This window comes from Panthera tigris, chromosome B4, assembly GCF_018350195.1.
Source record: "Panthera tigris isolate Pti1 chromosome B4, P.tigris_Pti1_mat1.1, whole genome shotgun sequence".
Classification (NCBI taxonomy): Eukaryota; Metazoa; Chordata; class Mammalia; order Carnivora; family Felidae; genus Panthera; species Panthera tigris.
The window spans coordinates 80,477,082-80,493,069 of NC_056666.1; the positions used below are offsets into that span (position 1 = coordinate 80,477,082).

General features: G+C 35.7%; 1 protein-coding gene across 1 annotated transcript; it reads left to right on the forward strand.

Annotated features, from left to right (window-relative positions):
- The first annotated feature begins 11,558 nt into the window (after window positions 1-11,558).
- On the forward strand, window positions 11,559-12,515 carry LOC102961388 (olfactory receptor 9K2-like). The gene has a single exon (XM_007081563.2). It carries the CDS (start codon window positions 11,574-11,576, stop codon window positions 12,513-12,515), a length of 942 nt encoding a protein of 313 aa, XP_007081625.2. The 5' UTR covers window positions 11,559-11,573.
- Window positions 12,516-15,988: the final 3,473 nt, after the last annotated feature.

Sequence of the window (15,988 nt, forward strand, 5' to 3'; positions counted from 1 at the left end):
TAAAGAAATAAAAATAAAAAGAGAAAATCTTAAAAACAAAACAAAACAAAAAGAAATACAAACAAGAATCACTTCTATCTTTAGCAGTTGAAATGTGTCAATAAAAGTGTATGTCACCATAGGGACAAAAATAATAGAAGAAAGAAGAATATGAGGTTAACATGTAATAGAATGATGCATTTGTCAGGATCTGAAATCTTTTTCCTGATAGAAGAAGGACAAATAGGGGCACCTGGGTGACTCAGTCAGTTAAGCATCCGACTTTGGCTCAGGTCATGATCTTGTGGTCTGTGAGTTCGAGCCCTGCATCGGGGTCTGTGCTGACAGCTCAGAGCCTGGAGACTGTTTCATATTCTGTGTCTCCTTCTCTCTCTGACCCTCACCTGCTCATGCTCTGTCTCTCTCTTTCTCAAAAATAAATAAACGTTAAAAAAAAATTTAGAAAGACAAATACAATTTTGGGGTAGATTAAGAAATGGAGTAATCATTTAAAAAAAGAGAGAGAGAGAGAGAACATTAATGGAATGGAATTTCACTCCAAATGAAATCTTAGATAGATGATAATGTGTGTGAGAAGTATCTTCCACTAAAGGAGGCAATTTTCAAAGACAGTGAACCAACAATCAATTAAAAAAGAACAAACAAGCTCTTGTTTCCAGACATTTTCCTAATTTCCCATGACCCCAAAGCACACTGAGGGGGCAAATCTGCTAAGTATATCTACAAAGCTTAACCAGCCCAATTGAATTCTTCAGTAGGAAGACTTTTTAAAATAGTAATCCATTCTTTATGTTTGTGGATGTTTTGTTAAGTATGAAATGGAAGGAAAACTTTCAAACTCATCCTATAAGGCCAGCATTAACCTAATTCCCAAACCAAACAAACACTCCACTAAAAGGACAGTTACAGGCCAATATCCCTGATGAACACGAATGCAAAAATTCTCAACAAGATACTAGCAAATCAAATCCAACAGCACATTTAAAGAATTATTCACATGATCAAGTGAAATTTATTCCTGGGCTGCCAGGGTGGTTCAGAATTCTCAGGTCAATCAATGTCATACATCACATTAATCAAAGAAAGAACAAGAACTGTATGATCCTCTCAATAGGTTTAGAAAAAGCTTTTGACAAAATACAGCATCCATTCTTGATAAAAGCCCTCTACAAAGTAGGGACAGAAGGAACATACCTTAACATCATATAAGTCAAATACAGAAGATTCACAGCTAATCTTATCTTCAGTGGAGAAAAACAGAGCTTTCCCTCTAAGGTCAGGAGCAAAACAGGGATGTCTACTCTCATAATTGTTATCTAACATAGTACTGGAAGTCCTAGCCTCATCAATCAGACCAGAAGAGAAATAAAATGCATCCAAATGAGCAAGAAATAAGTCAAATTTTCACAATTTGTAGATGACATGATACTTTATGTAGAAAATCTGCTAGACTGCACCGAAAAATTACTAGAACTGATATATGAATTCAGCACAGTCACAGGATATAAAATCAAGGTACATATATCTATTGCATTTGTAATATCAATAATGAAGCAGTAGAAAGAGAAATCAAAGACTTGATTGCATTTACAGTTGAACATAGGGTAAGAGGAGAAAAAAGAGAGGGAAGCAAACTGTAAGCGACTCTTGACTGTAGAGAACAAGCTGAGGGTTGATGGAGGCTGGCGAGTGGGGGATGGGCTAAATGGATGTTGGGTTTTAAGGAGGACACTTGTGATGAGCTCTAGTTGTTACATGTAAGTGATGAATCACTAAATTCTCTACCTGAAACCAATTTTACCATACATGTTAACTAATTAGAATTTAAATAAAACCTTGAAATAACAAAAAATAAATAAACAAAAGAAGATGTATATAAACACAAGAAGATTGGAGTCAGCATAATCCTATATAGTTCATATTATTGATGTGGGTTTGAAGTATACCTATGTAATTGAAAAAAAAGGCTGATTTGAAAAATTGTAGGTGAGATACATAGAACTAATTAACTAATTATTATGAGGGGAGTATACCAAGGAGATGTGCCTCACCATTTTTGGTTTTGTATGATGTTTCTGGTGATGGTACCAACAGATAAAAAGTTAGGGAACTCTTAGCAAACTAGAAATAGAGGGGGAATTTCCTTAGCTTGAAAATAACATCTACAAAAACCTACAGCTGAGATTATATTTAATGGTGTTGAAATAGAAGTTTTCCCACTAAGATAGGAATCAGGCAAAGATTGTCCCCTCTCACCACATCTCTTCAGCACCCTTTTGAAAATTTTAGGTAATGCAATAGACAAAAAAGGAAATAAAGGTATTATGGGCTGAATATTGTCTTTCCAATCTCATATGTTGAAGCCTTAACCCCCAGCACATTGGTATGTGACTATGTTTGGAGATAGAGCCTTCAAAGAAGTAAATAAAATAAGTCTGTTACAGTGGGTTGTAATACAGTCTGGTTGGTGTCTTTATAGGAAGATATTAGGGCACACAGGGAGGCACTAGAGGTGCATATGCACTGAGGGGCAACCATGTGAAGAGGGAGAAAAAGGGCAGACATCTCAAATCCAAGAAGAGAAGCCTTATTTATGGCACTTCGGTCATGGACTTCTCTCTAGAATTGGGAGAAAAAAATTGATGTTTAAGACACTCATTCTGTTGTATTTTGTTATGGCAGCCCTAGTAAATTACCATAAACATTATACAGAGTGAAAAGGATGATTAATCTGTCTTTGTCCACAGGTGACATAGTTGTCTATGTAGAAAATCTGAAAGAGTTGCCCAAACACCCTCCTAAAATTAATGGGATATTTAGGAGTGTTACAGGATACATGGTTAATATACAAAAGTTAATTGCTTTCCATAGACCAGGAATGAGAAAGTAGAATTTAAAATTAAAAACAGAATACCATTTATATTATAACTACCCCCAATAAAATATTTAGATGTCAACCTCACAAAATATGTACAAGATCTCTAGGAGGAAACATATGAAATTCTAATGAAACAAATACAAAAAGACTTGAATAATGGAAAATGATTGAATGTTCAAGGCAAGGAAGACTTAATATTGTCAAGATATCATCTTTTCCCAGCTTGCTCTATTTATTCAATGAAATCTCAATCAAAACTCTAGCAAGTTATTTTTTGGTGTTTGACAAATTTTAGATATTGAATGAAGTTTATATGAAAAATGCAAGAGATCAGAATAACCAACACAATACTGATGGGGAGAACAGAATCAGAGGACATTCAAATATATACAAATTCAACTATACACAACCATACAACTATATTAATCCAGACAGTGTGGTATTGGTGGAAGAATTAACAAATAGATCAATGGGAATAGAATAGAGAAACTGTTCTAGAGACTCTCATTGAAGAAGAAAAACATAATTTTCCCAATAGGTGAGGAAAAGTATTTGATACAATTCAACACACATATATATGATACTTTAAAAAAATCATAACTAATTGAAGGTAGACATAAGAATTAAAGAAAAACTTCTATACACATAATTTTAATGGGAAACTGTTACAAGCCTTCTATTTGAAACCAAAAATTAGAGAAGTGACTACCAATGACTCATCTTCATTTACCAAAGATTATAGCCAATGAAATAAGAAAACAAATTTAAAATGTAAGAGAGGAAAAACACTCATTATTTTAAGACATAACTATCTTCTCAATAGGAAATTTGTGTACACATTATGAGGGTAGAATGTTTTTAAATTTACTATTAATATTTAAGATGGCTACCAATGTGGGTTTAGAACTTCTTGTTTTTGTGTGGTGAATATTATAACCATGAGTTATCCCCTTCATCAAGAAAGAATGAAATGTGGTATATATTTATGACTTGTGTCTTTTGTGTACATAATACTTTTATGGAAATTGGTAATGACTATGTCTCCACTGATCATAAGTATTATATAATCAATGAAATATATTTGTATCATAAACATTTACCTGTATATAATTTTAGGAAGATTGAGCTTTTCTTTTTGATCTCACAATTAACCATATTGTGAACTTGCAAAGAAGGCCACTGAAATAACTGCGATAGGCTAATTAAACAGAGGAAGCACAACCATTGTAAATAATTATTTATATCATACTTTCTCACTCATTACTACCATCTCATCAAGGATTACAAGGAAATGGAGCAACCATCTTAAAATCTCAAAAAATATTTCAAGTACAAAACATCTTTTAAAAATTGTTTTCCTTCTGAATTTGGGATCTTAAATTGGGGAAAGCAATTCCAAAAATATTATCAAAGTTGTCTGGCCATTATGTGAATATTTAAGCATAGGTCGTGGATATTCTGAGATAAGATTGGAATCTTAGGGGGCACCTGGGTGGCTCAGGTGGTTGAGCTTCGACTCATGGTTTCAACTCAGGTCATGATCTCACAGTTTCATGGGTTCAAGACACGCATTGGCCTCTGCTCTGGCAGCATGGAGCCTGCTTGGGATTCTCTCTCCCTCTCTCTGCTCCTCCCCCACTCATGCTGTCTCTGTCTCTCTCAAAAGAAATAAATAAACTTAAAAAAATATTGGAATGTTACCATTATTAGTTTCTGAGAAAAAAATAGAGTCAGGTTGATAGGTGGTGCTTCATGTGATATGATAACCAGCTGGAAATGGACTATTACTGCAGCATTCTAGTCCAATTCAAAGTTACTTCCTATGATACTTGTAAGGAAAATATTCTTAATAGACATAATTTTAAGCTGCATAGTTGTTCTCTTGTCTGGAATATAGTCTCAGACACATATTTGCACTGACTTAGGGTCAGTAGGCTAGTGGTTTATGTGGATAATTAGGAATTTGCCTTTTTGTTTTTTTAATTTTAATTTTTATTTTTTTAATAAAAAATAAAATGGAATTTATTGTCAAATTGGTTTCCATACAACACCCAGTGCTCATCCCAAAAGGTGCCCTCCTCAATACCCATCACCTACCCTTCCCTCCCTCCCACCCCCCATCAACCCTCAGTTTGTTCTCAGTTTTTAAGAGTCTCTTATGCTTTAGCTCTCTCCCACTCTAACCTCTTTTATTTTCCTTCCCCTCCCCCATGGATTTCTGTTAAGTTTCTCAGGATCCACATAAGAGTGAAAACATATGGTATCTGTCTTTCTCTGTATGGCTTATTTCACTTAGCATCACACTCTCCAGTTCCATCCACGTTGCTACAAAGGACGATATTTCATTCTTTCTCATTGCCACGTAGTACTCCATTGTGTATATAAACCACAATTTCTTTATCCATTCATCAGTTGATTGACATTTAGGCTTTTTCCACAATTTGGCTATTGTTGAGAGTGCTGCTATAAACATTGGGTACAAGTGCCCCTATGCATCAGTACTCCTGTATCCCTTGGGTAAATTCCTGTGGATAACTAGGAATTTGAAAGCAACAATATTGAAGGAATCCAGAACAGTGTTCTGTTGGTAGAGAGACCTCCCTGAATGGTAAAAAGAATTGAGAATATCAATTTCCCATATGAATGCTCAGTAATTCATATCAGATATGGGGTAACTTATCCAAAATCTGGTGAAGGCACTGATTCATTATCTTCCAGATTCTTTGCCATCCCTATCATTGCTCATTCAGTAGGTTCTTATCAATAATATAACCATGGTAGAAGAGACAGAAGTCACAACACAGATGGCTCAACATTGGCTAACCTGGAAATGAACCATGCTAATTGCACAATTTTCTGATGATGATTACCAAAAATATAGGGAGAAAACCAAGATGTGATGGATGAATGGATAATGTTGAATATACATACAATGGAAACTTATTTGGCATTAAAAAGGAAGTAAATTCTGCCTTTTGACAACATAGATGACCATGGAAGACATAATGCTAAGAGAAAACGCCAATCACAAACAAATACTCTATAATTCCTATTATATAAGGTACCTGAAAAAGTCAAGCTCATAGAAGCAGAGAGTAGAATGATGATTGCCTGGGGTTTGAGGGGAGGTGAAAATGAGAAATTGCCATTCAATGGGTTTCAACTTATTTAAATTATGCATGGTGAATGAGTTCTAAAGAACTGTTGTATAACATTGTTCCTATAGTTACAATACTGTGCGTTGCACACTTAAAACTTCTTTAAAGGGGAAGATCTCATGGTAAATATTCTTACTACAACAAAAAATTTTCCTGATAGGTATAGTATAACTTGGGGCTATCAGCCAGTCATCATGCTTCAGTTTGATTACATTGATTTTTCCATGAAGGAGAAGTAGTGATTTGTCTAGGCTTTGCTCTAGTTATAATTTTGCCCTTCCTGCTCAAATTACTTATGTCAATACCACTATATGAGATGCAACAAATGCCTTATTTGCTACCATGTCTATTGAACTAGGGCTTTGGTGGAAGACACTCACTTTACAAGAAGAGAAGTGAGGGGATACACTCCTATCCATGGGATTCAAAGGAATTATCATCACCTCGTCAGACAGAATCAGGTGAACTCATGGAATGGTAGAATCACTTATTGAAGACTCCGTTTTCGGATATAACTGTCTGTCAGCACTTTACACAGTTGGGTTATTGTCTCTAGGATATTGTATTTATACTGCATTAGCAAATAATACATGAGGTTATTTATTTCATAATGTGACTATTGGCAGTCATTTCATTTATTTCATAATGTGACTATTGGCCCAAGTACCGTGGGTCAATGTTGGAATGTCAACTACCACTCTAAAACCTGCTAACCACTTTTTTTTCCTTGCTGCCCCTATGACATTGGATTTTGCTGAGTTATCATGATACTTACTACTCAACAGAGGGCTAATTTTACTGGGGGTCACAGCAATTGCTCCTGTCTCCTGGGTATTCATTTCACTGAACCGACAGGTAAACAAAATGCTTTCTATACTTTTGGGTACTGATAGTGATTAGCAAACGATATTAATAGAAAAGAGAGGAGGAGGTATAGCAGTAATTAAGGAATTTTCCAGGATGCCTTCTAGCACCACCATGCCTGATGGTAAATATTAATGAACAAGTATGGTATGCTTTTGTACTTCTAATTGTCAATTATCAATGACAGAATATAGCTAAAGAATAAATATGGAGAGTTTTAAGTGAAAAGGAAATTAACTTTATGATTAGGAATACAAGTATCTCTAAATACTATTTCATAATACAATATTTACTTTGGTATATATGTCAGTTTGCCTATGACAAGTTTTGCTGTAATGATAAATTGAAATGCTTCTTTTTCAGTGAAGTTACACAGATTGAGAGATCATTTTGGTTCTTCCCAAAGGATTCACACCACAAAAAAGGAAAAGAGAAAAAACAAATGCTTTATGTATTTTGACTCCTACTAAGTTTAGGCTCTTCTTTTTCCTCTCCCTTTTTCTTTCTTTTCTTTCTCTGTCTTTCTTCTCTTCCCTACCCCCAAATCTAGAGCATCTGTGTTCCTCATGGAGCTTGACCCTGGCACCTAGGTACTTTAATAACGTACTTATACTTCCTTCTCTCCCAGGAGAACTATCTCTCAGAGGATTAGAGAAACCTCAATGGTGTAATTATTTGAAAAAGTTATACTGTTAGGCCAAAACAAAAGGCAGGATGGATAACTGGTGCTGGTATTCTGGTAGATTATCGGAGATTCCAGATGGCTTGGGGCCTCTTACATATCCAAGACAATCCACTTCACTTCTTTAAAAGGACTCAACATCCAAGAATGAAGGACAGAATATCCTGTGGATTGATCCCTTGGGTTCACTTTGCAAAACCATAGACTGTAATTTATGAATCTGTTTCAGTCTTAGCAAAGCATCATTTAGAAAATTCACCTTGTGTCTCTTCCACAAAGGACCACAGCATTTTCCAAGAAGTCAACTGCTTAAGGAAAGTACAGTTGTTAAATAGAGAAATAAGGGGAATTAGTCCGATTTCTCTATAGGAAGAACTAAATCTGGATACTAAGCATGCATTTGGAATTTCTTTGCGGGGGGAGGATTCATTTTATCCTCACATACTGATTATTTAGTACTTGTAGCACAGTCATTAATTAACTTCATGCTTCTACAATTAAAAGAATAACAAGAGGAAAACATTGGAATTCTGCTGCTTCATTTTCAGGATCTGAAAAATTACCCAACCATATAAGGTAAGGGTACATCTTAAAACATGAGAGTTTTAAGTCTCAAACTGACTACTTGTTTATTGTCTACTCCCTTTTCCAGATATAAATGTCTTTAGGCATAACCTTATTAACATTAGAATAAGTTCAATAGGAATAAATCTGGATGATTAAAATGACATATCTTCTTACCACTAGTAAAGATTAGAGGAAATAATAAAATATATGATTAAAAAATATTTCATGATGACTTCAGGCTTTCTTCTCACTATTTAAGTAAGTATCTTATGTCTCCTCAGAACCTAAGTGTTATCTATTTAAAATTTTGCTCTTTTATAATACAACTACTTGCATATTTAAGTTTTGGTGGAGGTGGTGAATAATGAAAATATAACAGGGAGACACCATACCACTTTTCTTCAGTGATCTCTTTCTGGGGCAAAATATTATACTTCTATCAGATTTCTTTATTCTTTTAAAACTGTTGACAGTTTCTCTGATTCTTTCCCTCAACATAGAATGGTTTATTCCAAAAAAGCCCATATACATATTATTTATTTTCAGCCTAATTAGTGCCTATTATTTGGTGTGTATTGTTGCACTGAACACAGAAAGATATGATAAATGATAATGGTTAATATCTGTCAAGTGTTTATTCTGTGATAAATGATATTCAGTTATTTATGTGCATTATCCTGTTTTTAAGTTTATTTATTTATTTTGGGCACCTGGGTGGCTCAGTTAGTTAAGCAGCTGACATTTGATCTCAGCTGAGGTCATGATCTCATGGTTTGTGAATCTGAGCCCCCTTCAGGCTCTATGCTGACAGCATGAAGTCTGCTTGGGATTTTCTCTTTCTCCCTCTCTCTTTATGCCTCTCCTCCCTTGCTCTCTTTCTCTCTATAAAATATAAGTAAACATTTAAAATGAGGTTTATTTATTTATTTTAAGAGTGAGGGAGAGAGAGAACCCCAAGCATGCTGCATGCTGTTAGCGCAGAGACTGAAACAGAGCTCGAACTCATAATCCATGAGATCATGACCTGAGCTGAGATCAAGGGTCAGTCGCTTAACCAGCTGAGCCACCCAGGTGCCTCTTATGTGCATGGTCTAAGTATATACCCCCAAGAAAACTTGGTAGTTATGTTGTTTTATCCTTGCTCTATGTGATGATACACTGGTATAGTAACTTGCCGCAAAATTACATCAGTAACTTAAGGAACATAAGGATGTTGTACAGGAAACAAATAAGTTACATAAGTCACTTAGTCCAAGGTCCCAGTTAGTAAATGCGAGAAGCAGCACTGGCTGTTCCCTTACTTAAATCTAAACCCATGCTAACCACCTCAGTATTTCAAAGTCCTCAAGTTTTTCTGAGCCTGCATGTTCAAATATCATGCAATATATTATCTATATAAGAAATATTGACCGCTATTTGCCAGACACAGAACACTGTGCTGAATTTATGGAGGACAGCTTGAAGTTTGATCTTAAGGAAGAACTTATGAATATTTAATATGCATATTAAAATGTGGTGATCATAGCTACCATCCTTGGGAGCGTGATCTATGCAGAAGTGTCTTAACCTAGGTTGATAATTGGAGAATTTATTTTGGAGATAAGAAACTTTAACTGAATTCTGAGGTACAAATAGAAGGAAGTCACCTAAAGGAACCAGAAGGGCTTATTATAAAAGGTGGTATCCTGCAGTGAATGAGAATGGAGGGATTCTGGAGCCAAGTTTTTACTCTAAAAATTCGGATTCTGACACCAGTAGGTGGTATCAACAGACTTAATTCCTCTGTATTTCAATTTCCCCTTCTGGAATATAATAGGACTCACCTCATATTATTGTTGTGTGGATTAAATGAGCTACTAAAAAGCATTTAGAAAAGTGTCTGGCACACTCTGGAAAACAGTATGAAGGTTCCTCAAAAAATTAAAAATAGAATTACCCTATTACCCAGCAATTGCACTACTAGGTATTTATCCAAAGGATACTGGTGTGCTGTTTCGAAGGCGCACATGCACCCCAATGTTTATAGCAGCGTTATTGACAATAGTCAAAGTATGGAAAGAGCCCAAATGTCCATCAATAGATGAATGGATAAAGAAGATGTCGTATACACACACACACACACACACACACACCCACACACACACAATGGAGTATTACTCGGCAATCAAAAAGAAAGAAATCTTGCCATTTGCAACCACATGGATGGAACTAGTGGGTAATATGCTAAGCAAAATTATTCAGTGAGAGAAATACAAATATCATATGACTTCACTCCTATGAGGACTTTAAGATATAAAACAAATGAACATAAGGAAAGGAAGCAAAAGTAATATAAAAACAGGGAGAGGGACAAAACATAAGAGACTCTTAAATATGGAGAACAACAGAGGGTTACTGGAGGGGTTGTGGGAGGGGGGATGGGCTAAATGGGTAAGGGCATTAAGGAATCTACTCCTGAAATCATTGTTGCACTATATGGTAACTAACTTGGATGGGTAAATTAAAAAATTTTTTTTAATTAAAAAAAAGAAAAAAAGTGGCTGGCATATCAAAAGTGCACCTTTATTGTTGTTGTTGTTGTTATTTTAGGCAGAACCAAGCACATGGAACCCTCAGAAGATGGAAAATGTTACCATATTTTTACTACAAGCAGTTCAAATTCTCCGTTGAGCTGTCTTGTAAATGGCAGTTAAAAGTGTGACAGCTATGAAAGTCATATCCAGGGTAAAGAAGAATGCAGTCAACAATCCCTCATATGTATCTTTTCAGTATTTTTCTCTAAAGTAACTCTTCCATGTAGACTACCTGGAAGCCTCTTCTTAAAAATTGTAAACTGCAAGCTGAGTTGACACAGGGAAATTTACTTTATGGAAAGGCTATGGATGCCCATCTGGGAGAGACATCTTAGCACGTGAGTCCCGATAATACTTGTGTTTATTTGTGCACAACTTTGATCTTAGTGAGCAAATTACTTATATCAGAATTCAAAGTTTCCATTACTTATGAAAAGTATTTGCACATCTTAAGTAATTTTTATTTAAAGTCAGTCACTTTACTTAGATCTGTTTACATGTAATATGAGTTAAGGCCTCAAAGTTAAGATTTCCTAAAAGAGACTACTAAATGCCCTCATATCTACAAATGCAGACACTGTAATTCCTTCCCAAATGTCAACTATTAAATTATTTGTGGTCTCTTCCAATCACCTCTTCATGACAATGAATTTATTGAATAAATAATGAATCAGAAACACACAGAAGTGATGCTTGCAAATGTGAAAGCCACTTAAGAAATATTGTGAAAGCCACAATAAGAATAGTGTTTGTACAATAGCTTTGTAATCCTAAATCTGCAATGGTCAAGGGCTATGTTCAAAGCCCAGAGTTCATTTATTTTTCCTTGTACCTCTCAGCAGGTTTCTGCCATGGGTGACAGGGGAACAGACAATCACTCGGAAGTGACTGACTTCATCCTTGTAGGCTTCAGGGTCCGCCCTGAGCTCCACATTCTCCTCTTCCTGATCTTTCTGCTTGTGTATGCCATGATCCTCCTAGGGAATGTTGGGATGATGACCATTATTATGACCGATCCCCGCCTGAACACACCGATGTATTTCTTCCTGGGCAACCTGTCCTTCGTTGATCTCTTCTATTCGTCAGTTATTGCACCCAAGGCCATGATCAACTTCTGGTCTGAGAGCAAGTCCATCTCTTTTGCAGGCTGTGTGACCCAATTCTGTCTCTTTGCCCTCTTCATCGTGGCAGAGGGATTTCTCCTGGCAGCCATGGCCTATGACCGCTTCATTGCCATCTGCAACCCACTCCTCTACTCTGTCCAGATGTCAGCACGTCTCTGCACGCAGTTGGTGGCCAGTTCCTATTTATGTGGCTGCATCAGCTCGGTTCTTCAGACAAGCATAACATTTACTCTGTCCTTTTGTGGTTCTCGGGCCATTGACCACTTTTACTGTGACACTCGCCCACTTGAGAGGATATCTTGCTCTGACCTCTTCATCTCTAGAATCATTTCCATTTCTTTATCCAGCATCATCATCTTGCCTACCATCATAGTTATTATTATTTCTTACTTGTATATTGTGTCCACAGTTCTCAAGATACGCTCCTCTGAGGGACGTAAGAAAGCATTCTCCACTTGCAGCTCACACCTGGGAGTCGTGAGTGTGCTGTACGGTGCTGTGTTTTTTATGTATCTCACTCCTGACAGATTTCCTGAGCTGAGTAAAGTGGCCTCGTTGTGTTACACCCTAGTCACTCCCATGTTGAATCCTTTGATTTACTCCCTGAGAAACAAAGATGTCAAAGAAGCTCTAAAAAAACTTCTACAGAAGAAAAATCCTAAAATTTGATTATTATTTTTTTCCTCCATTGATTTTGTGGTTATTTCTTTCATACTCCTTGTATCCATTAATGAAAGTTATTCCATTAAACATCATAAATATATTATCAGAAGCTTTTTTCTGGTGAGGTACCTGGAACATTGTTCATCTTGAACGTCTCAGATATTGGAGATGTCCTGGATATTAAAGAAGCATTTTTCATGATAAACCTTCCCACTATCTCAAATAACATTCTGTTTCACAGAATTGATTTGTATTTGCTTAATGGCTTGCTGCTGAGCACAAATTTTATAGTTAATATAGTGTATAAACAATGTTTTGTGACCTCTTTGTTTTGGAAGGTCTCCTTGCTACATAACATAATCACTAATATTGACAAGAATGTTCAACTTATTTTAAAACATAATGTTTTCCACTTATATAACTACCTTGTTTTAGCATGTTATGTAGTTATTGAATTTTCATTTTGAATCAAATATCTGATATGTGTTATATCAAGAGGAAGTAATAATAATAAAAACAAATAATGAGTAATCCTTGCTATAATGATTAATTTGGAAATTTTTATATCAAATGATCTGACATTGTAGAGTGTTCTGAGACATTGTTAGTTGTTAAATCCTAAAATAAAGAACCAAAATTGTAGATAGAGACCTGCAAATATTTTTGAGCAATCATTGCCTCAACTTGGGTTGTCATGCATTGTTTTCCTGGGTTAATTATTGTGAAGAATATTTAATAAAGGTATAGAGCAAGTTTAGCATTAACATAGCTTATTGTCCAAAATTTACTCATCTATGCCTATGAATATTTATATATTTGATTAATTTATTGACAGTGTAATATGTCTTGTGGTAGGCTCAGGTATAAACAACGTTATTCTTTAGGGAGCTTACAATTCAGTGTGAGAATCACATCCTTGCATGCACAAGCAATCCAAATCCACAGATTTTTATGCCAAAGATAAACATACAGATTTCAAAGTGGGGTGCCTGACAGTGTGTCCCGACAATCAGAGGAAGTCTTTATGCTGTATTGAAGATCTATTTAAAGGGAATAAGATTGGAGCCAGTATACTACTGTATCAATCATGTTGTTGATGTGGGCTTGAAGTATATCAACGTAATTGAAAGAAAGGTGATTTGAAAAATTGTAGGTTAGACACACGGAACTAATTACCTGCTTAGTGTGAGGGGAGTACACCAAGGAGGTGTGTCTCACCATTTTTGGTCTTGTATGATGTGTCTGGTGATGGTACCGACAGATAAAAAGTTAAGGAACTCTCAGCAAACTAGGAGTAGAGGGGCATTTCTTTAACTTGAAAAAGAACATCTATAAAAGCCTACAGGTGAGATTATATTTAATGGTGATGAAGTAGAAGCTTTCGCACTAAGATAGGCATTAGGCAAGAACGTCCTCCCTCAGCACATCTCTTCAGCGCCCTTTTGGATGTCTTAGGTAATGTCATAGAAAGAGAAGAAATGAAAGTATAACGGGATGAATGATGTCTCTCCAAACTGACATGTTGAAACCCTGACCCCATAGTACCTCGGTATGTGAGTATGTTTGAAGACTGAGCCTTCAAGGAAGTAATCTAAATAAGGCTGTTACAGCTGGGTTCTAATACAGTCTGGCTGGTGTGTTTATAAGAAAATATTAGGACACACAGAGAGATGTTAGAGGTGCATATGCACTCAGAGACGACCGTGTGAAGAGGGAGCAAGAGGGCAGACATCTGCAAGTCAAGGACAGGAGCCTCAGATGTTTACTTACGGCACCCTGATTCTGGGCTTCCAGTCTTCAGAACTGGGAGAAAAAAATTTGGCAGTTAGGGCACCCCGTCTGTGGTATTTTATTATGGCAGCCCTAGCAAAATACTATAAAGCATTATACACAATGAAAGGAAGAATAAATCGATCTTTGTTCACAGGTGACTGTAGAAAATCTGAAAGAATTGCCCGAACACCCTCCTAAAACTAATAGGAAATAAAGAAGTGTTGCAGGATACATGGTTACTATTCAAAAGTTAATTGCTTTCTATATGAGCAGTTAGAATTTATGCAATGAGCAGGTAGAATTTAGAATTAAAAACACAATGCTATTTATGTTATCACTTTCCCTGATAAAATAGTTAGGTATAAATCTCACAAAATAAGTATAAGATCTCTAGGAGGAAAGGTATAAAATTCAAATGGAAAAAACCAAAGAAGACCTATATAAATGGAGAAGCATTGAATGTTCATGGAGAGGAAGACGATATTGTCAAGATATCATTTATTCCCAACTTGCTCTATACATTCAATGCAATCCCAATCAAAATTTTAGGAAGTAATTTTTTGTTATTGACAAATAACATATTAAAATGAAGTTATATGAAAAGTAACAAGCCAGAATAGCCAACACAATATTGAAAGAGAAGAGCAGAATGGGAGGAATGATACTACACAACATCAGTTATACACAACAATACAGCTACAGTAATCCAGACACTGTGGTATTGGTGAAAGAATAAACAAATAGATAAATTGCAGAGAATAGAGAAACTAGAAATAGGGACACATCGATAGGAGCAAAGAAAAGATAATACAATGACGAAAAGACAAGATGTTCAATAAAGAGTGCTGGAATACTTGGACATCCACGTGTAAAAATGTGAGCATAGACATAGACTTTACAACATTCACAAAAATTAACTCAAAGGAGTCATAAACTTAAGTGTAAAACACATAGTTACAAAACACTTAGAAGATAACATGGGAGAAATCTAGATGACTTTGTGTTTGGTGATGCATTTTGATATACAACACCAGGGCATAATCCATGAAAAGCATAACTGATAAGCTGAACTTCACTAAAATTAAAAACTTCTGCTCTCTGAAGCACACTTTTAACAATTAAGAAGAAAAGACATAGCCTCAGGGAAATTATGTACAAAAGATATATCTAGTAGAAGATATCTAATATATGCAAAGAACACTTAATACTCAAGTGTAGGAAAAAACCTTATTAAAAATGGACCAATGACCTTAATAGACACCTCATCAAGGAAGATATGCAGGTGGCAGATAAACATATGAAAACATGTTCCATACCATATACAGTGAGGGAATGTCATGTAAGACAACAATGGGATACCACTATGCACCTATCAGAATAACCAAAATCCAGAATACTGACAACATCATATCATTGCATGTGGAGCGACAGGAACACTTAAGCATCACTAGTGGGTAATGCAAAATAGTACAGCCACTTTGGTAGACAGTTTGGAAGTTTCTCACAAAACTAAACACACTCTTACTGATCTATGATCTAGCAATTATGCTGCTTGGTATTTACCCAAAGGAGGTGAAAATGTATGTCCACACAAACACCAGCACATGGAAATTTATGGCAGGTTTATTCATAGTTGCCAAAATTTGGAAACAACCAAGATTTCTTTCAGCAAGTGACTGGATAAATAAACCATGGTGTATTCAGGC